This window comes from Triticum aestivum, chromosome 2A (assembly GCF_018294505.1).
Source record: "Triticum aestivum cultivar Chinese Spring chromosome 2A, IWGSC CS RefSeq v2.1, whole genome shotgun sequence".
In the NCBI taxonomy this organism is placed as follows: domain Eukaryota; kingdom Viridiplantae; phylum Streptophyta; class Magnoliopsida; order Poales; family Poaceae; genus Triticum; species Triticum aestivum.
Genome location: NC_057797.1, coordinates 770,149,817 through 770,172,567, shown reverse-complemented (window position 1 = coordinate 770,172,567; position 22,751 = coordinate 770,149,817). Strand labels below are relative to the sequence as shown.

Here is a 22,751-nt window from a genome sequence, read left to right as displayed (position 1 = left end):
TGAATGCGCATCGCCGGAAATCCTAAAATAAATCGAGGAATAAATGCGAGCACCAGGATTAGATATAGACTGCTATGTAAACGACACTAAATCTAGAACAACACTTTCATTCTGTTTAAAGAATAAACTGCCATGCTTCTAAAAAAATGGTTTAGAGTAACTTTTTTTTTCGAACATCAGTATAGACGCAAGCGCTCATATACATGCGCATACACTCACTCGGCATATCATCTTGAGATTTACGAAATTACCGTAGGTCACCGTAGACGTCTACTCCCACTGAATGCGCATCGCCGGAAATCCTAAAATAAATCGAGGAATAAATGCGAGCACCAGGATTTGAACTCTGGTGGGCTAGGGATATCACAGTCCCGCTAACCATCCAACTACGGGTTGGTTCATTGGTTTAGAGTAACGGTGTCTGTATATTTAGCCTTTTAGAAGTTATGCTGTTCAAGTAGAGCACTTCTTCCTGCAGCGCCTCCGGCCCTCCCCCTCCTTCTCCTGCAGGCCACCTCTCCGATCGTCCTGCCCCGACCCCTCCCTCGAAGCCATGCACGACTGGGGGTCGACCCCTCCTACCGCCAGGACCCCGATCTACTCCATCCATACTCGCTGCTGCATGAGGACGGCATCGGGCAAGCCTGAGGAGCAGCCATGGATTGCGGAGGCGGGGGCTAGGATGCTCCTAATGCGCCCGAGGCTCCGAGTGCGGAGTTTGACAGTGGGTTTCCTCCTAATGCGCCAAACCTATTTCCGTTAAATCCCCCCTTTTCATTATTACTTTCTGGTTGTGGACTTTTTTCGGGGTCCAAAAAATCTAGCCTTGACGTGGAACAAAATGGTACAATGAATTCCTTAAAAGCAGTATTGATATGCATTGCAAAATGATGCGGTGAATTGCTCAATTAGTATCGATACATAATTCCCCCATTTTGATGCATTTTTCTGAATGTAATACACATCAAGGAGATCGAAAGCCTTTCTATCCATTATGAATTGCTTAAGTATTGTTGATTGACATGCATTACAAAATGATGCGGTGAATTTTTTGATTAGTACTTCATGCATCGGTACATATTTCCCCTATTTTTACTCGTTTTTTTCTGAATGCCCTGTCTGTCACACACATCAAGGAGATCCAAAGCAGTTATCCATTATGACAGACATACAGCACCACCATCTTGCTGGCTCTCAAGCCTTTTTCAGGTGGACTGATTCCAGCCGCCGTAGCTCTCCTCCTCCTCGTTTTCCTGCAGACGACAGAATTGCAGTCAGACTCAGATCATGGCGGCCACGACGATGCGCCAAGGGCAAACATGTAGGGATATGTTCGATTACCTCTGCCGGGGTGAAGGTGAGCGCGATCTTGATCTCCCCGCGGTACTCCTCGTCCTTGACGACCCGGTGCACGGCCGGCGGCAGGCTGCCCTCCTGGAGCACCGCCTCCAACGGGATGCTGAAGAAAATTCAGTTAAAGTTCAGAACCAGCAGCTGAAACAGGTGTTCTGAATTTCTGCAGGAATAATAATGTGCCAGCTTGGATCCGAGAGTACAGGAGGTGTGTTTGTGTGGTACTTGCCATGCTTCTCCGACGAGGTCGTCGGCCGAGAGGGCGTCACTGTCCATGATCTTGACCCTGAGCTCCGGAGCGTCGCCGGAGACGGCGAAGAAGAAGGTCTCGTTCCACTCAGGCTCGCTCCCTGCTCCTGTAATAAGTAGGTTCCACCAGGACGAGTGAATTTCCGACGAGAGGAGATGGCAGTGATTTCTTATGGACGATCTATGCATAGGTGGATGCATATACCTGATGCGACGGTGCTTTTCTGCTCGTGGCTGCGGCAGGTGAGGATCACGTACGGGTCCATGCTATCTGATCCACAGCAGTTGAGCAATCAGATCGGAGATCTAGTCATGAAGATCAAGCAGACGCCGACGAACTAAACATTAATTCCTCAATAGGACAACATGATAATCAGGTGCTTAATTTTGACGATCGGTGCAGATCCTTGTCCCATATTCAATCCTCTGGCGGGAGGAAGAAGAAGAACACGCACGCAGAGACAGATTCAGCACTTCAGCAGTGACTGAATGAACCGCGGTCAGCTACATAGGTATACTATCTACATAATTGACAGCAGCAGCAGAGATCGACAAACACACCAAGGAGCACAACAAGAAAGGGATGAAGGTCTGATGATGATCTGCATGACGGCGACGCGCCGACGCAGGCAGATAGGTCCGATGGTTACTTACTGAAGAAATCGGAGTCGTCGAGGCCCTTGGCGGAGACAAGCAGCACCTCCAGCTTCCCGCGCACCATGTCTCCTCCCTCCTTCTCGATCTCCGGCCGGCCGGCCAAGTCCTGGATCTCTCTCTTGGTCTGGGTGAATGTCGCCTTCACCAACCCACCACGGCACCACCGTATATAGAGGAGTGTATGTGAAGTCAAGGAAGCCTTCCACGGAATCTATTAATTTTCGCCAGTTTGGTGCCAGACTGCATATTCTCTGGCCAGTCTTCCGGTCATTATTATTGAAAGAAAAAATTGAAAAGGTTTGTTGCGCCCGCGCGTCTCACCAATGGCCTGGCCTGGCCAGGAACATGCACCCACATAATGCTGACGGCAAGCTGGTTCACCAGCTTTTGCATTTGAATATACCAGGCTGACTATGACTCGGTCGACTTAAATATACTAGTTATTTCTTGATTAACAGTAACATATTCGTACTCATGTATACTCATAAGACTAAGATTTTCTTGTCATCTTTGCACCTGCACAAACTCATTGAACCGTCTTCGGCAATGGCTTAGAAATAGGTGTCTACTCTCTGTGACAGTCTGATGCGGCCGCGAAATGTGCGGGCTACTATGTGGGATCATTGGCTTGATTGGTTACAGGCACGACCAAGAAAATCAACAATTCATCAATAGTGGCTACCAGCGTATTTGAAGGTGCAAAAATAGAACAGTAGTACCGTTTGCCATTCTAAGACCACATTACTCCGAGGAACACCAGCCGTGAGATACCACGATTCTGTCCTGGTAGGAGCAGAGCACCGGCCGGCTATAACACGCCGCCAAGTCGATCTCTACCGCTTTTTTCGGATCTTTCATGACACTTGGTCAATGAAACTTCGGGGAGGCAACACAGCTTGCTCTACAAACATCATACGTATAGGTATGTGTATCTTGTGCGGTGGTTGGTTCTATACTTGCTCGCCACAACGACAAGGCGTACTCGCGTGACCTACGTCATGATTTTTCTGTCCTCTCTATTTTTGTCAAAGTTTTAAACGGTGGCTCCTTGGTGTGTTTGCAGGTCCAAACACAATGACAAACGTGTCATTTGTCATTGGAGGACGACATAGTAGAAGAGTCATTCAAATTGTCTGGAAAATATTGGGAATTAGCACACAAGCACACTTATGCTGATATGAAAACTGCAGTGGACCAAAGTAAATTTTAGCTTCATATTTATGCACCTATTCAAGGATCCTTGGTCAACACAGAAGGAAACCCATGAAGTAGCATAGAAAGAGATGCATATCTTACTCGATTTTGTTATTTATACGTTGACCAAGATTTTACACTTTTCTGCACTTTCCACTGAACGAAAATTGCACCTATCTTTGGAGTTAGATAGGAAAGGGTGGCTTGTAGTGCATTGCCGGTATCAGCATTCACCCTTAGAGTAACTCCAACACGCAGACCCAAATGGACGCGCATTTTGTCCGCTTTTCGTTCCGTTTGAGTAAAGTGCATTCTAGGTCCTCGAACTATTTCGAAGGTGTCATGTAGGTCCTCAAACTATGAAAAGTGTCATCTAGGTCCTCAAAAATCCTTGAACTGTAATAAGTGTGTATATATGTGACACCTTCGAAATAGTTCAAGGACCTATATGACACATTTGAAATAGTTCGAGGACCAGGATAACACACATATTGCACTTTGAGGACATGGATGACGATTTTCATAGTTCGAGGACCTACGTGACACCTCTAAAATAGTTCGAGGACCTATGATGCACTTCACTCTTCTGCGTTTTGGGTCGGGCGTGCACGCGCAAACGCATTTTTGTCCTCGCGCCTCGCCGAGACTAGGTAGCAGGTTTGTCGGCGTCTGGCGAGCATGGCGGCGTCCAGAGAGCAAGGTTGTCACGCTTGAGTGCTGCAGGCAGGCGGCGAGGGGGGCGAGAGTATTGTGGTCCGTGGCATTGACATCGGGATGTGGCAGCTGTGAAGACGGTCTACCAAACGCCGGAGTATGTGGCCATTGGGAGGTGGTGTCCTGCTGGGGGAGGTATGTGGGTGCGGACGGCTGGCCCGGGCACCGGAACTGGGTAACGGCGACGGGTGGCATGGCCGGGTGTGCTGGCTGTTGATGGGAGGAAGAGGGAATGGCCAATGTACCACCGATGTAAGGGTCAGGGGAGGACAAGGGCGGGCATCGCGGGCGTCCGTTTTGTGTTCGTGCCGACACGGCCCATTTTTGGGTTTGAAATGGGTCGCGCGGATAAAAAGTGGATGCTTGTCCATTTAGGTCGCCGCGTTGGACCGATTTTTATATCTATTTTGACCCAAGCAGGCATGTGCGGACAGTTTTGATCGGGCCCATTGGAGTAGCTCTTACATGTCCAATCAACAGTGAATCTAAGGGGCATGCTTGGATGACCTCATGCCTGCCCTCCAAAATTGGCATTTTTTTAGTACTAGTCATTACCACAACCCAGTCAAAAAAGGAAGAAAAGAAAGTCCATTAGGCCATGTAAATGCAACAAGGCTGGCGAGGCACACGTCCAGTCGTTCTCGTTCTCCTCCCTTGTTCCAGGCTCGAGCCACCAGTAGCTCCCGCATGCAACGCTAGTCGCCGCCGGAGCTCCACGCCATGGCGACCCCTGAGCTCGAGCACGCCGGCACGCAGCTACACGCCTACACCGCAGCTCCAGGCCTTCAGCACGTCATTCCGGAGTCATGGCAAAATGGGACGCCTGGGAGCACGTGCCAGGGCAACCATGCGAGGTCCCACTCCACCGGAGCAGCGTTGGCCACCCAACCAGAGCCCCGACACCACGCCAACTCCGCTGCACGCCGCATGAGCAGGGGGGCTCGCCAGAGGACCACCGTCCCAGATCCAGAGCCCTCCGGCGCGACCGGAGCAGGATAGGCCCTGCCGCCGCAGTCCCCGGCTGCGCCACGGGCCTTGTCTGGCGCGAGCCTCGTGCGGCGGCAAGGGGGGAGGAGGGAGGGGAGGGGACTTCGCCGGCAGGAAGGGGGTCGCCCCCAAGTCGCCCACGCGTGGCGGCGCTGGGGAGGGGAGGAGAGTTTCCTTTGCCTATATGATTAACATACATAAAATCACAGTTTTGTGGAGTTGGAAGTGTTTTCGTTGGCTATTATACATCTGCTTCGTTCATGTAGGTGACAGTATGGGCCATCAGCAGAAACGGCCATCGGTAAAAAAAAAATTGGTTCCTTACCTAAAATGCGATCTTGCGTGTTGAAAGAAATGGTACCGTCAAAATTTTACTTTTTCATGATGACGCTTCGGTGACGGTAGGGGTGATGGCTGGAAAACGTCAACGGGGTATTTCGATGACAAAAAAGGTTATACATAACACAAGTGAATCATTGCAAAATAGAGTAAATTTTGTAGTGTAACTTTGAGGCTCCGCTCCATTTTCTTCATGGATTTTGGCATTATGACCTATTACGGAAGAAAATTATCAATTGTAATGATATTGCTTCATAGGTCCTGGATAGAAATATTGAACTAGACAAACTACTGCCTCGAATTCAAAGGAGAGGGGGTACCTATGCTTGGTAGTTTATGATGAGGATGTGGTGTTCATGTCGACAACTGCCTCCGTCTTCATAATCCATCTTGAGTCATTCTAGTCCAAGAAACTACACAATGTCAACTACAATGAGTGTAAAATGTGTAACTTACACTTTTCTAGAATGTGTAGTAGGTGAAAGAGGTGAGAATACAATTTGCACTTTTCATTGAATGGAAATTGTATTTATCTTAACAACGAGAAAGGAAAGCGTGGATATCTCGGTTTGAGTGAAATATATCAGTTTAAACATAGTTTAGAGGAGTATGAAAGTAACACTCATTAGTGAATAACACCCATATTTGGAAATTAGGGTTATGATCTACATGAAATTTTATTGTCTACATGGAGGCGTGAGCATATTTTGAGCTCCATTGTCTCACCTTAAATCCGTTCATTGAGCAATTCTGAGCGGCATTACTTAGATGTTAGATTGATTGGTGGGTTGTGTTGGCTAGGTGCTAAACATTACTGCTATTTGATTGGTGATTATACTGACCCACTCGTTTTAATGGTAGTAATGTGCTGAGTATTTTGAAAATTTGCTCTTTAAATGTGCTACTGCTTCTTTCTATTTGAGACTGGACGTGTGTAGGTGTGAAGACTGTCGTAGCTTGTCCTGCTGGCACTATAAATCTGCTCCTCCACTCCCCCACCTGTGTTATTGAAACCCCCTAATTTAATACCCTAAACCCACATCAATTCGAGCTCCCTCCCACCTCTCACCCTATATCTAGCCTCTGCAATCCTAAGGAACCTATGACCCCCCCCCCCCCTATTGTAGCTCGGTAAATCCTATAGAACTATCTAGTTTGGAAATTAGTTGTGTAAAGGTGCTAAGTATATTTTGATAATTTGCTCTTTAAATGTGCTGCTGCCACTGCTGCTGCTTTCCATTTGAGAATGGACGCATGTAGGTTTGACGTTTTGTTATACTTTATCCCGCTAGCGCCTGTAAATCTACCCCCCCACACACACACTACCATTCCCTCTCTCTCTCTTTCTCTTATCAAAAGGGCCCAATTATCAGCCTAAACCCACAACAATTCCTGGTCCCTGGCTCCTCTACTTCTCCCATATTTGGCCACCACAATCGTGCGGAACCTCTGACCTGTATTGCCACCCAACAAATCTTGTAGAGTTGTCTAGTTTCTTCTCTTTCTTCTTCTGGGCTAGGGAACATGACGGCCTTGGTGACTGAGGAGGGGTCATGGTCTAACGGGTGGATGTGGGGGTAGGACATGGTGCTCGCGAATGCTCTGGTGTTTGTGTATCTGCAAGACAGTGAGGCCGTATGAAACAACATAACCGATGGCATGGAGGCGGACAAGGGGTTGAGAACCGGGTCTAGGCCTAGAGGGTGAGCGTGGGAGCACGAGAAGACGTTCAAGAATGCACTGGCTATGGTGGATCTGGAGAAGGCTGAGCCCATGTGGAACAAATCTAACATGCATTACTGAGGTGAGAAGGCGTCTGGATACATGTCCGGGCATCATGGGTGGATGCAAGAAAAGGAAAAGCCATTCGAGAATGTGTTTGTGTCGGTGGAACTAATGGAGGGCAAGGCCATGTGGAACAAGATAGAAGATATTGTTGGGGGTGGGGACAGCCGAGGAGGTCAAGTGGCACTCTGGGCTGTTGGAGGAGGCTATGGGCGCGATTGAGGCCGGTTGGGTGCCGATGCCCGTGTACAGTGACAACAAGAGTATCGAGGAGGGAAGTTCTAGTGGGAAGAATGGTAGTGGCAAGACGATGGGGAGGGCATGGGCATAAGTGGTCATCCAAATCTATCGAGCAAGACTAATGGAATGGATCTTATGGACTGAGGATGAGCATAGATTTGTGCCTCCAGCCTTCGTTTACAATCACTAGAAAAATATATTGCTATTTTGGATGCCTGATTGCTTGCTTACGATGATTAATCTATACAATCATCATGTGGTATAGGGTGGGTATTGAAAATCTGATGCTCAAGTTTTTTACTACTATCGTGGCACTTGGGTGTGAATATGTTAGTAGTGCTTCCATTTGTGTGTATTGGCAGAGTAATGATATTGCCTTTTTCGTCGACCAGAAAGTTTTGCTGTGCTCTAGATGCTTCATTGGTTGCTTCACATGCTTAATCCATGTAAACGTCGTATAGTATCGGGTTGGATATTGCAAGTCTAATGCTTGAGTAGTTTACCTACTCTCATGGCACTGGGTGTGAATATGTTAGTAGAGCTTCCGTTTGTGTCTATTAGGAAATTAATACTCTTGCCTTTGTTTTCATTGACCATGAAAGTTGTGTTCGTGCTTTAGATGCTAGATTGGTAGCTTCGGATGATTAATATTTGTAACCGTCATATGGTATTAGGCAGGATATTGCAACTCTTTTGCTCACATATTTTACCTACTCTCATGACACTCCGGTGTGAATACATCAATAGAGCATCTTTTTGTGTGTATTGGAAAACTAATTGTATTGCCTTTGTTTCCGTTGACGAGAAAGTTGCATCGATGCTCTAGTTGCTTCAGATGATTGATCCGTGTAATCATCATATGGTGTTAGGTAGGATATTGCAAATCTGATGCTCATATTGTTTACCTACTCTCATGACACCATGGTGTGAATACATTAGTTAAAATGTTTAGCTAGACAAACTACTTGCCTCAAATTCAAAAGAGAGGGGGTACCTAAATTTGGTAGTTTATGATGAGGATGTGGTGTTCATGTCGACAACTGCCTACATCTGCATGATCCTTCATGAGTCATTCCAATCCAAGAAACTACACAATGTCAACTACAATGATTGTAAAATGTGTAACTTACACTTTTCTAGAATGTGTAGCAGGTGAAAGAGCTGAAAGTGCAATTTGCACCTTTCATTGAATGGAAATTGCATTTATCTTAACAATGAGATAGGAAAGCGTGGATATCTCGGTTTGAATGAAACATGTCGTTTTAAACTTAGGTTAGAGGAGTATGAAAATAACACTCGTTAGTGAATAGCACCCGTATTTGGAAATTAGGGTCATGATCTACATGGAATTTCATTTTCTGCATTGAGGCGTAAGCATAATTTGAGCTCCGTTGTCTCACCTTAAATCCGCTCATTGAGCAATTCTGAGCGGTATTACTTAGCTCTTAGATTGATTGGTGGGTTGTGTTGGCTAGGTGCTAAAACATCGCTGATATTTGATTGGTGATTATGCTGACCCACTTGTTTAATGATCAAAATTTGCTAAGTGTTTTGAAAATTTGCTCTTTAAATGTGCTACTACTTCTTTCCATTTGAGATTGGACGTGTGTAGATTAGAAGACTGTCGTAACTTGTCCTGGTGGTGCCCATAAATCTGCTGCTCCACTCCCCACCTGTCTTATCAACCCCCCCCCCCCCCCAATTTAATACCCTAAACCTACAACAATTCGAGCCCCCTCCCACCTCACATCCCATATCTAGCCTCCGCAATCCTAAGGAACCTATGACCCCTATTGTCGCTCGGTAAATCCTGTAGAGCTATCTAGTTTGCAAATGTGCTGAGTATGTTTTGATAATTTGCTCGTTAATTGTGTTGCTGCCACTGCTGCTTCTTTCCATTTGAGAATGGACACCTGTAGGTTTGACGTTTTGTCATAGTTTGTCTAGTTGGCACCTGTAAATCTAACCCTCCACTATCATTCCTGCTTTCACTTATCAAAAGGGCCCGATTATCAACCTAAACCCGCGACAATTCCAGGTCACTCGCCCCTCTACTTCTCCCATATTTGGCCACCGCAATCTTGCTGAACCTCCGAGTCCTATTGCCGCCAAACGAATCTTGTAGAGTTGTCCAGTCTTTTCTCTTTATTCTTTGGGGCCAGGGAACATGTCGGCCATGGTGACTGAGGAGGGGTCCTGGTCTAAACGGTGGATGTGGGAGTAGGAAATGGTGTTCGAGAATGATTTGGTGCTGGTGGATCTACAAGACGGTGAGGCTGTCTGGAACAAAATAGTCGACGACGTTGAGTAGAAGAAGGGGTTGAGGACCGGGTCTGGGCCTAGAGAATGAAAGCCGGAGATCGATAACACGTTCAAGAATATGCTGGCTATGGTAGATCTAGAAAGGGCATCTGGATCCATGTCCGGGCCTCATGGGTGGATGCAAGAGAAGGAGAAGGCATTCGAGAATGTGCTTGTGTTGGTGGATCTAATGGAGGGTGAGGCTGTGCGGAACAAGATAGACGATATTGTTGGGGGGACAACAAAGAAGGTCAAGTGGCACTCTGAACTGTTGGTGGAGGACGTGGGCGCGATTGAGGCGGGCTAGGTGCCGATGCTCGTGTACATTTAGAACAGGGGTACCGAGAAGGGAGGTCCTAGTGGGATGAAGGGTAGTAGCAGGATGACGGGGAGGGCATGTGCAGAAGGGGTCATCCAAATCTATCGAGCAGGCCCAATGGAAGGGATCCTCTCGATTGAGGATGTGCATAGGTTTGTGCCTCTAGCCTTTGTTTCCATGCACCAGAAAGATATATTGCTGCTCCGGATGCTTGATTGCTTAATCCCGATGATTAATCTATGCAATCATCATGTGGTACATGGTGGATATTGAAAATCTGATGCTCAAGTAGTTTACCTACTACCATGGCAGTAGGGTGTGAATATGTTAGTAGTGCTTGCATTTGTGTGTATTAGCAGATTAATGCTACTGCCTTTTTTTCAGCGACCAGAAAGTTGGGCTCGTGCTCTAGATGCTTGATTGCTTGCTTCCGAAGATTAATCTATGCAATCATCATGTGGTATAGGGTGGATATTGAAATCTGATGCCCACGTAGTTTACCTACTATCATGGCACTTGGGTGTAATTATGTTAGTAGTGCTTCCATTTGTGTGTATTGGCAGATTAATGCTATTGCCTTAGTTTTCGTCGACCAGAAAGTTGGGCTCGTGCTCTAAATGCTTAATCTGTGTGAATGCCATATAGTATCGGGTCGGATATTGCAAATTTGATGCTTAGTTTACCTACTCTCTCATGGCACTGGGTGTGAATATGTTAGTAGAGCTCCCATTGGTGTCTATTGGAGATTAATGCTCTTACCTGTGTTTTCATTGACCAAAAAGTTGTGCACTTGCTGTAGATGCTAGATTAGTAGCTTCGGATGATTAATATTTGTAAACGTCATATAGTATTAGGGAGGATCTTGCAATTCTTGTGCTCACATAGTTTACCTACTCCCATGGCACTCGGGTGTGAATAGGTCAATAGAGCATATTTTTGTGTGTATTGGGAAATTAATGTTATTGCCTTTGTTTCCGTTGATGAGAAAGTTGCACCGGTGCTCTAGATGCTTCATTGGTTGCTTCGAATGATTGATCCGTGAAATTGTCATATGGTGTTAGGTAGGATATTGCAAATCTGATGCTCGTGTTGCTTACCTACTTTCATGACACCATGGTGTGAATACATTAGTTGAGCCACCTTTTGTTTACTCGCCGTTAACTTCGAGACTACCCTCAATTTGCTTCTGAGATTTGGAAATTGCTTCATGGGCCCATGTAAGAAATATTGAACTAGACAATCTACTACCCTCGAATTCAAGGGATAGAGGTTGCCTATACTTGGTAGTTTATGATGAGGATGTGGTTTTCATGTCGACAACTGCCTGCATCCTCTTGATCCATCTTGATTCATTCCAGTCCAAGAAACAACACAATGCCAACTACAATCATTGTAAAAAGTGTAGCTTACACTTTTCTAGAATGTGGAAAAAGTGCAAGTTGCACTTTCCATTGATTGGAAATTGCATTTATCTTACCAACAAGATAGGAAAGCGTGGATATATGATTTTAATGAAATATATCAGTGTAAAATCTGAATAGAGGAGTGCGAAATTAATACTCATCAGTGCATAGCACACATATTTGGAAATTAGGAGAATGCTCTACATGTAATTTTATTGTCTACACGGATTTGTGATCACATTTTGAGCTCCATTGTCTCACCTTAAATCCGTTCATGGAGCAATTTTGAGCAGTACTACTTAGTTGTTAGATTGATTGGCGGGTTAGGTTAGCTAGTTCCTAAAACATCGCTGCTATTTGATTGGCGATTATGCTAACCCACTCATTTAATGGTCATAATGTGCTGAATATTTTTTAAATTACCTCTATAAATGTGCTACTACTTTTTTTGATTCTAGACTGGACATGTGTTGATTTGACAATTGTTGTAGTTTGTCCAATATTGGCGCTCGTAAATCTGCTCTTCTGCTCCCCGACCTCTCTTATCGAAAACCCAAAATTAATTATCCAAAACCCACCGCAATTCGAGTCCCCCTCCCCCTCTCATCCCATATCTAACCTCCAAAGTCCTAAGGAACCTATGACCCCTATTGCTACTTGGGGAATCATGTAGAGCTATCTAGTTTAGACACTTGCTCTTTATATGTGCTGATTACATTTTGGAAATTTCCTTTTTAAATGTGCTTCTAACACAAATGCTGCTTCCATTTGAGAATAAACATGTGTAGGTTTGACGTTTCATCAAAGTTTTCCCGGTCGCGCCCGTAGAATCTACTCCTTGACTACCGTGCCGTCTTTCTCTTGTCAAAACATCCCCAATTTTCAGCCGAAACCTGCAGGAATTCCAGGCGCCTCAACCCTATCCTTTTCCCATATTTCGCCACTGCAATCCTGTGGAACCTCTCACCCCTATTTCTCCCCAGGGAATCCTATGGAGTTTTCTAGTTTTTTCTCTTTCTTCTTCGGGACCGGGGAACATGTCGGTCATTGTGACCGAGTAGGGTTCCGGGCCCCAGTCCGAATGGTGGATGTGGGAGTAGGACATGTTCTTCATGAATGCTTTGCTCTTGCTGGATCTAGAGGACGGTGAGGCCGTGTGGAACAACATAGTCGATGTCGTTGAGGGAAAGAAGGGTCGAGATCCGGGTCAGGGCCTGGAGGGTGGATGCGCGAGCACGATAAGGCGTTTGGAAATGCCCTGGATATGGTGGATTTGGAGGAGGGTGAACCCGTGTTGAACAAATATAACCAACATTATTGAGTTGAAAAGGAGGTCTGTATCCAGGTCCAGTCCTCGAAAGTGGTCGCGGGAGATGGACAAGGCATTCGAGAATGTAGCTGTGTTGGTGGGTCTAGTGGAGGGTGAGGCCGTGTGGAACAAGATAGAGGGTCTTGTTCATGATAAGAAATCTGAGGAGTTCAAGCGTCACTATGAACATTTGGTGGAGGATGTGGGTGCGATCGAGGGTGGCTAGGTGTCACTGCCCATGTACAGTGACGCTGGGAGTACCTGATACGTCTCCAACGTACCTGATACGTCTATCATTTTTTATACGTCTCCAATGTTTAATGGGCTTTAATATGCACTTATATATTATTTTTGGGACTAACCTATTAACCGAAGGCCCAGTGCAAATGACTGTTTTTTGCCTATTTCAGTGTTTCGCAAAAAAGGAAAATCAAACGGAATCCAAAGGGAATGAAACCTTCGTGAGGATCTTTTTTTTGGAACAAACGCAATCCAGGAGACTTGGAGTAGAGGTCAAGGAAGCAACGAGGCGGCCACGAGGTAGGGCGGCGCGCCGAGGGGGCAGGCGCGCCCCCACCCTCGTGGGCCCCTCGTAGCTCCACCGACCTACTTCTTTCGGCTATATATACTCTTATACCCTGAAAACATCCAGGGGAACCACGAAACCACTTTTCCACCACCGCAACCTTCTGTACCCATGAGATCCCATCTGGGACCTTTTCTGGCGATCTGCCGGAGGGGGATTCGATCACGGAGGGCTTCTACATCAACACCATAGCCTCTCCGATGATGTGTGAGTAGTTTACCACAGACCTTTGAGTCCATAGTTATTAGCTAGATGGCTTCTTCTCTCTCTTTGGTTCTCAATACAAAGTTCTCCTCGATGTTCTTGGAGATCTATTTGATGTAACATTCTTTTGTGGTGTGTTTGCCGAGATCCGATGAATTGTGGGTTTATGATCAAGTTTATCTATGAACAATATTTGATTCTTCTCTAAATTCTTATATGCATGATTTGATATCTTTGCAAGTCTCTTCGAATAATCAGTTTGGTTTGGCGTACTAGATTGATCTTTCTTGCAATGGGAGAAGTGCTTAGCTTTGGGTTCAATCGTGCAGTGTCCTTTCCCAATGACAGCAGGGGCAGCAAGGCACATATTGTATTGTTGCCATCGAGGATAAAAAGATGGGGTTTATATCATATTGCTTGAGTTTATCCCTCTACATCATGTCATCTTGCCTAATGCATTACTCTGTTCTTATGAACTTAATACTCTAGATGCATGCTGGATAGCGGTCGATGTGTGGACTAATAGTAGTAGATGCAGAATCGTTTCGGTCTACTTGACACAGACGTGATGCCTATGTTCATGATCATGCCTAGATATCATCATAACTATGCGCTTTTCTATCAATTGCTCGGCAGTAATTTGTTCACCCACCGTAATATATGCTATCTTGAGAGAAGCCATTAATGAAACCTATGCCCCCGGGGTCTACTTTACATCATATAAGTTTCCGATCTACAATTCTAGTTTACAATTTATTTTGCAATCTTTATTTTCCAATATATACAACAAAAATACCAAAAATATTTATCTTTATCAGATCTCACTTTTGCAAGTGGCCGTTAAGGGATTGACAAACCCTTTATCTCGTTGGTTGCAAGGTTCTTATTTGTTTGTGCAGGTACTAGGCGACTTGCGTGTAGTCTCCTACTGGATTGATACCTTGGTTCTCGAAAACCGAGGGAAATAATTATGCTACTTTGCTGCATCACCCTTTCCTCTTCAAGGGAAAACAACACATGCTCAAGAGGTAGCAAGAAGGATTTCTGGCGCCGTTGCCGGGGAGATCTACACTCAAGCCAAGACATACCAAGTACCCATCACAAACTCTTATCCCTCGCATTACATTATTTTCCATTTGCCTCTTGTTTTCCTCTCCCCCACTTCACCTTTGTTGTTTTATTCGCCTCTTTTCCGTTCGCCCTTTTTTCGTTCGCCTTCTTTCGCTTGCCTCTTGTGTGATTGTGTTGGATTGATTGTTTGTCACGATGGCTCAAGATAATACTAAATATGTGACTTCTCCAATACCAGCAACAATGATTTTATTAGCACTCTGATTGCTCCTCTTACCGATGCTGAATCTTGTGAAATTAATACTGCTTTGCTGAATCTTGTCATGGAAGATCAATTTGCTGGCCTTCCTAGTGAAGATGCCGCTACCCATCTAAACAGCTTTGTTGATTTAAGTGATATGCAAAAGAAGAAAGATGTGGATAATGATATTGTTAAATTGAAGCTATTTCCATTTTCCCTTAGAGATTGTGCTAAAACTTGGTTCTCTTCCTTGCCTAAAAATAGTATTGATTCATGGACTAAGTGCAAAGATGCTTTTATCTCTAAGTATTTTCCTCCCGCTAACATCATCTCTCTTAGAAACGATATTATGAATTTTAAGCAACTTGATCATGAGCATGTTGCACAAGCTTGGGAGAGGATGAAATTAATGATACGTAATTGCCCTACACATGGTTTGAATTTATGGATGATTATACAGGATTTTTATGTTGGATTGAATTTTGCTTCTAGAAATCTTTTAGATTCAGCCGCGGGAGGCACTTTTATGGAAATCACTTTAGGAGAAGCTACTAAAATCTTAGATAATATTATGGTTAATTATTCTCAATGGCACACCGAAAGATCTACTAGTAAAAAAGTCCATGTGATAGAAGAGATTAATGTTTTGAGTGAAAAGATGGATGAAATTATGAAGTTCTTTTGCAGTGTGTTTGCCGAGATCAGATGAAATTATGAGTGAAAAGATGTGATGGAAGAGATTAATGTTATGAAGTTCTTGGAGATCTATTCGATGTAATATTCTTTTGCAGTGTGTTTGCCGAGATCAGATGAATTGTGGGTTTATGATCAAGTTTATCTATGAACAATATTTGATTCTTCTCTAAGTTCTTATATGCATGATTTGATATCTTTGCAAGTCTCTTCGAATTATCAGTTTGGTTTGGCCTACTAGATTGATATTTCTCGCAATGTGAGAAGTGCTTAGCTTTGGGTTCAATCTTGCGGTGTCCCTTCCCAGTGACAGCAGGGGCAGCAAGGCACGTATTGTATTGTTGCCATCAAGGATAAAAAGATGGGGTTCATATCATATTGCTTGAGTTTATCCCTCTACATCATGTCATCTTGCCTAATGCGTTACTCTGATCTTATGAACTTAATACTCTAGATGCATGCTGGTTAGCGATCGATGTGTGGAGTAATAGTAGTAGATGCAAAATCGTTTCAGTCTACTTGACACGGACGTGATGCCTATGTTCATGATCATGCCTAGATATCATCATAACTATGCACTTTTCTATCAATTGCTCGGCAGTAATTTGTTCACCCACCGTAATATATGCTATCTTGAGAGAAGCCACTAGTGAAACCTATGGCCCCCGGGTCTACTTTACATCATATAAGTTTCGGATCTACAATTCTAGTTTAGTATTTATTTTGCAATCTTTATTTTCCAATTTATACAACAAAAATACCAAAAATATTTATCTTATTATCTTTATCAGATCTCACTTTTGCAAGTGGCCGTGAAGGGATTGACAACCCCTTTGTCGTGTTGGTTGCAAGGTTTTTATTTGTTTGTGCAGGTACTAGGCGACTTGCGTGTAGTCTCCTACTGGATTGATACCTTGGTTCTCAAAAACCGAGGGAAATACTTACGGTACTTTGCTGCATCACCCTTTCCTCTTCAAGGGAAAACCAACGCATGCTCAAGCGGTAGCAGTACCGAGGAGGGAGGTTCCGGCGGGAAGAAGGGCAGTGGCACGGTAGGAGGAGGATGGCGATGGCATGGGTAGAAGGGGTCATCCAATTATGTCGAGTACTGGAAGAGATCCTCTAGACTTAGGATGAGCATAGGATTGTGCCACCAGCCTTCGTTTCGACCCACCAGAATGATATATTGCTGCTATAGATGCTTGATTCCGATGATTAATCTACGCAATCATCATATGGTATTAGGGTGGATATTGCAAATGTGATGCTTATGTAGTTTACCTATTCTCATGGTACTATGGTTTCAATATGTTAGTAGAGCTTCCATTTTGTGTATTGGGAGATTAATGATATTGCCTTTGTTTTCGTTGACTAGAAAGTTGCGCTCATGCACTAGATGGTCGATTGGTTGCTTTGGATGATTAATCCATGTAAATATCATACGGTATTGGGGTAGATATTGCAAATCTTGTGCTTGCATTGTTTACCCACTCTCATGGAACTAGGGGGTGAATACGTTAGTAGAGCTACCTTTTGTGTGTATTGGGGAAGTACCGATGTTGCCTTTATTTTCGTTGATGAGAAAGTTGCACTGGTGCTCTAGATGCTTGATTGATTGCTTTCGATGATTGATATGTGTAATCATCATATGGTGTTATTAGGGAGGATATTGCAAATCTGATGCTCACATTATTTACCTCTTCTCACGGCCTTATGGTGTGAATACATTAGTTGACCATCCTTTTGTTTACTTGTCGTTAACTTTGAGTCTCCCCTCCATTTTCTTCCTAGATTTGGCCATTGTGCACAATCAGAGAAGAATAAGATCAATTGTAATGGTATTGCTTCATTGGTCGTGGAATGATATATTGAACTAGACAAACTACTGCCCTCGAATTCAAATGAGAAAGGGTGCATAGACTTGGTAGTTTATGATGAGGATGTTTTGTTCATATCGACAACTTCCTACCTTTTCCTGATCCACCTTGAGACGTTCCAATCCGAGAAACTACCCAATGCCAACTAAAATTATTGTAAAAAGTGTAACCTACATTGCTTAAGTGTAGCCGACGAAAGATTGCAAGTTGCACTTTTCATTGAATGGAAATTGCTGTAATCTTAGCAAAAATATAGGAAAGCATGGCTATTCATTTCTTGAGTGAATAATAGAACTAAAATTCTAAGTTTGCACAACTATCTTTTATGTCTTAGCAGATTTACATTATGCCCGGTATCAACATGGTAAAGCATAGATGATGCTTGTTCGGGCCCGAAGGTTGGATGCAGGAGCAGGCTAGGGCATTCTAGAGTGCACTAGCATGATGGATCTGGAGGAGGATAAAGCCATGTGGAACAAGAGAGCCCAGCGTCGTTGTGGGGAAGAAGGATTTGTATCCGGCTCTGGGCCGAGAGGGTCAACGCGGGAGCAGGACAAGGCATTTGAGAATGCGCTAGCTATGGTGGATCTCGATGAGGGTGAAGTCATGTGGAACAAGATAACTAATGTCATTGAGGGGAAGACAACTGAGGGGGTCAAGCAACACTATGAGCTATTGGTGGAGGGAGGGGATGCCAACGTGGTAGGTCGGGTGCCACTATCCATGTACTCCAATGGCAGGAGTCCCTAGGAGGGAGGCTCCGACAGAAAGAAGGGTGACGGCAGGGTAGGAGGATGACGGGGAAGATATGGGTAGAATGGGTCGTCCAAGTCTTTGGAGCAAGAGTGCCAAAAGGGATCATTTGGAATAAAGATGAGCATAGTTTCGTGCCTCCAACCTTTGTTTCCATTCACTAGAAAGATGTGATGCTTCTCTAGATGCTTGATTGGTTGCTTCTGATGATTAATCTGTGCAATCACCATATGGTGTTATAGTGGATATTGAAAATATGATGCTCTGTAGTTTACCTACTCTCATGGCACTGTGGTGTGAATACATCAGTATAGAGCTTCCTTTTGTGTGTATTGGGAAATTAATGATATTGCCTTTGTTTCCGTTGACTAGATATTTGTGCTAGTGCTATAGATGCTCGATTTGATCCGTGTACTCGTCATATGGTGTTAACCTACTCTAATGGCACCATGGTGTGAATATATTAGTTGAGCCTCCTTTTGTTTACTTGCCATTAACTTTGAGTCCCCCCTACATTTTATTTTTGGATTTTGCCACTTTGCCCAATCATGGAAGAAAAGGATCAATTGTGATGGTGTCGCTTCATGGGTTCTGGAAAGAAATATTGAACTAGTCAAACTACTTCCCTCGAATTTAAAGCAGAGAGTGTGCCTATATTTGGTAGTTTACGATGTGGGTGTATTGTTCATGTCCAGAACTGCCTACATCTTCATGAGCCATCTTGAGTCATTCCAGTCCAAGAAACTATCCAAGACAACTACAATGATAGTGTTGGAAATATGCCCTAGAGGCAATAATAAATTAGTTATTATCATATTTCCTTGTTCATGATAATTGTTTATTATCCATGCTAGAATTGTATTGATAGGAAACTCAGATACATGTGTGGATACATAGACAACACCATGTCCCTAGTAAGCCTCTAGTTGACTAGCTCGTTGATCAATAGATGGTCACGGTTTCCTAACCATGGACATAGGATGTCGTTGATAACGGGATCACATCATTAGGAGAATGATGTGATGGACAAGACCCAATCCTAAGCCTAGCACAAAGATCGTGTAGTTCGTATGCTGAAGCTTTTCTAATGTCAAGTATCATTTCCTTAGACCATGAGATTGTGCAACTCCCGGATACCGTAGGAGTGCTTTGGGTGTGCCAAACATCACAACGTAACTGGGTGGCTATAAAGGTACACTGCAGGTATCTCCGAAAGTGTCTGTTGGGTTGGCACGAATCGAGACTGGGATTTGTCACTCCGTGTAAACGGAGAGGTATCTCTGGGCCCACTCGGTAGGACATCATCATAATGTGCACACTGTGATCAAGGAGTTGATCACGGGATGATGTGTTACGGAACGAGTAAAGAGACTTGCCGGTAACGAGATTGAACAAGGTATCGGGATACCGACGATCGAATCTCGGGCAAGTATCATACCGCTAGACAAAGGGAATTGTATACGCGATTGATTAAGTCCTTGACATCGTGGTTCATCCGATGAGATTATCGTGGAGCATGTGGGAGCCAGCATGGGTATCCAGATCCCGATGTTGGTTATTGATCGGAGAGTTGTCTCGGCCATGTCTGCATGACTCCCGACCCCGTAGGGTCTACACACTTAAGGTTCGATGACGCTAGGATTATAGGGAAAGTATGTATGCGGTTACCGAATGTTGTTTGGAGTCCCGGATGAGATCTCGGACATCACGAGGAGTTCCGGAATGGTCCGGAGGTAAAGATTGTATAGGAAGTATGGTTTTGGCCACCGGAAGTGTTCCGGGCATCACCGGTAGTGTACCGGGACCACCGGAGGGGTCCGGGGGTCCACCAGGTGGGGCCACCAGCCTCGGAGGCCTACATGGGCCAATAGTGGGAAGGGATCAGCCCCTATGTGGGCTGGGGCGCCTCCCACCAAGGCCCAAGGCGTCCTCAAGAGGAGAGGGGGCAAACCCTAGGCGCAGATGGGCCCTAAGGCCCACCCTAGGTGCGCCCCCCTCTCTCCCCCCCTTGGCCGCCTCCCAGATGGGATCTGGGGGCTGCCGCCACCCCTAGGGAGGGAACCCTAGGTGGGGGCGCAGCCCCTCCCCTCCCCCTATATATACTTGAGGTTTGGGGCTGCCCAACACATGTGATTTGCTCTCCCTATTGGCGCAGCCCTACCCCTCTCCCTCCTCGTCTCTCGTAGTGCTTGGCGAAGCCCTGCTGGAGTCCCGCGCTCCTCCACCACCACCACGCCGTCGTGCTGCTGCTGGATGGAGTCTTCCCCAACCTCTCCTTCTCCCCTTGCTGGATCAAGGCGTAGGAGACGTCACCGGGCTGTACGTGTGTTGAACACGGAGGTGCCGTCCGTTCGGCACTAGGATCATCGGTGATTTGGATCACGACGAGTACGACTCCATCAACCCCGTTCACTTGAACGCTTCTGCTTAGCGATCTACAAGGGTATGTAGATGCACTCTCCTTCCCTTCGTTGCTAGATTACTCCATAGATTGATCTTGGTGATGCGTAGAAAATTTTGAATTTCTGCTACGTTACCCAACAGATAGTAGAAAGTGTAACTTACAATTTTCTAGAAATGTGTAGCTGGTGAAAGGGTGTGATTTGCACATTTCATTGAATGGAAATTGTATTTATCATAACAGCTAGGTAGGAAAGCATAAATATTCAGTTCTGGAGTTACTTATAGAACCAATATTCTAAGTTTACAGAACTATCTTTTATGACTTAGTGGATTTATGTGATGCCTAGAACCAACCTAGTAAAGCACATATGGCATGGATCTAGGCCCGAAGGGTCGACGCAGGAGAAGGACAAGGCGTTTAAGAATGCGCTGGTTATGGTGGATCTGGAGGAGGGTGTGTCCTTGTGGAACAAGATAGCCAGACTCATGGATGGGAAGGAGGGGTCTGACTCCAGGTCTGTGCCCGGAGGGTGGACGCGGGAGCAGGACAAGGCATTGGAGAATGCGCTGGCGATGGTGGATTTGGAGTACGGTGAAGCCATCTGGAACTACATAGCCAACATGGTTGAGGCGAAGAAAACCGAGGAGGTGAAGCGGCGGTATGAGCTATTGGTGCAAGATGTGGGTGCCATCGTGGTGGGCTGGGTGCCACTGCCATGTACTCCAATGTCGGAGTTCTGAGGAGGGAGGCTTCGGCGGAAAGAAGGGCAACAGTAGTGTAGGTGGAGGTCGGGGAAGACATGGGCAGAAGGGGTCATCCATGTCTATCGAGCAGGAGGGCCAGAAGGGATCCTCTGGATTGACAATGAGCATAGGTTCGTTCCTCCAACCTTCATTCCATTCACTAGAAAGATGTGCTGCTACTCTATATGCTTGATTGGTTGCTTCTGATGATTAATATATGCAGTCATCATGTGGTATTAGGGCGGGTATTGCAAAATCTAATGCTAAGAACACCGCCGCCACCTCCCACCTGAGTTAGGGTTTTCACCCAAGGAGCAGGGGGTGGGGAGTGGAAGGGCAGACCTTGACCAATGTCTCCAAGAAGAAATTCGACGCCTGCATGCGTTGACGTCGTCTCGGCCGGCCGGAGCTGACCAGGAGTTTCCCCCAATCTGGATCCCAACCACCAGATTCGCCTGCATCCCGGGGGCTGGCCAGCCATGCCGGCACATCCAGGATCCAACAAGGGCGAAGCACACTACACAGGGGGCGAAGGGCAGTGGCCGGATCTGGCGTCGCCAACCGCCAGGGCAGCCACGACCGGATCTGGCGCCGCCAGCCGCCAGGGTAACCATGTGAGGTCCCTGTCCACTGGAGCACCATTGGCCACCCAACCAAAGCCCCGACACCACGCCAACCCCGCTACACGCCACTTAAGTAAAGGGTCCTCACCGGGGGACAACCGTCCCAGATCCACAGCCCTTCGTCGCGACCGGAGCAGCATAGGCCCCGTTGCCGCAGTCCCCAGCTATGCCCCAGGACTTGTCTGGAGTGAGCCTCGTGTGGTGGCGAGGGGGGAGCAGGGAGGGAAGGGTACTGTTGGGGAACGTAGTAATTTCAAAAAATTTCCTACGCACACGCAAGATCATGGTGATGCACAGCAACGAGAGGGGAGAGTGTTGTCTATGTACCCACGCAGACCGACTGCGGAAGCGTTGACACAACGTAGAGGAAGTAGTCGTACGTCTTCCCGATCCGACCGATCCAAGCACCGTTACTCTGACACCTCTGAGTTCTTAGCACACGTACAGCTCGATGAAGATCCCCAGGCTCCGATCCAGCAAAGCGTCGGGGAGGAGTTCCGTCAGCACGACGGCGTGGTGACGATCTTGATGTACTACCGTCGCAGGGCTTCGCCTAAGCACTGCTACAATATAATCGAGGTGGAATATGGTGGCAAGGGGCACCGCGCACGGCTAAGGAACGATCTCAATGATCAACTTGTGTGTCTATGGGGTGCCCCCTGCCCCTGTATATAAAGGATGGAGGAGGAGGAGGCCGGCCAAGGCT

At 45.8% G+C, this 22,751-nt stretch overlaps 1 protein-coding gene and 1 pseudogene across 1 annotated transcript; one reads left to right on the top strand and one right to left on the bottom strand.

The window, feature by feature from the left end:
* Positions 1 to 870: 870 nt before the first annotated feature.
* Positions 871 to 2,501, bottom strand: LOC123186619 (elicitor-responsive protein 3). The gene is made up of 5 exons (XM_044598352.1): positions 2,257 to 2,501; positions 1,808 to 1,873; positions 1,583 to 1,709; positions 1,342 to 1,459; positions 871 to 1,253 (listed from the first exon to the last, which is right to left on the bottom strand). Exons 1-5 carry the CDS (start codon positions 2,321 to 2,323, stop codon positions 1,206 to 1,208), a joined length of 426 nt encoding a protein of 141 aa, XP_044454287.1. The 5' UTR covers positions 2,324 to 2,501; the 3' UTR covers positions 871 to 1,205.
* Positions 2,502 to 9,694: 7,193 nt separating this feature from the next.
* Positions 9,695 to 21,419, top strand: LOC123038264 (uncharacterized; annotated as a pseudogene).
* The last annotated feature ends 1,332 nt before the right edge of the window (positions 21,420 to 22,751 follow it).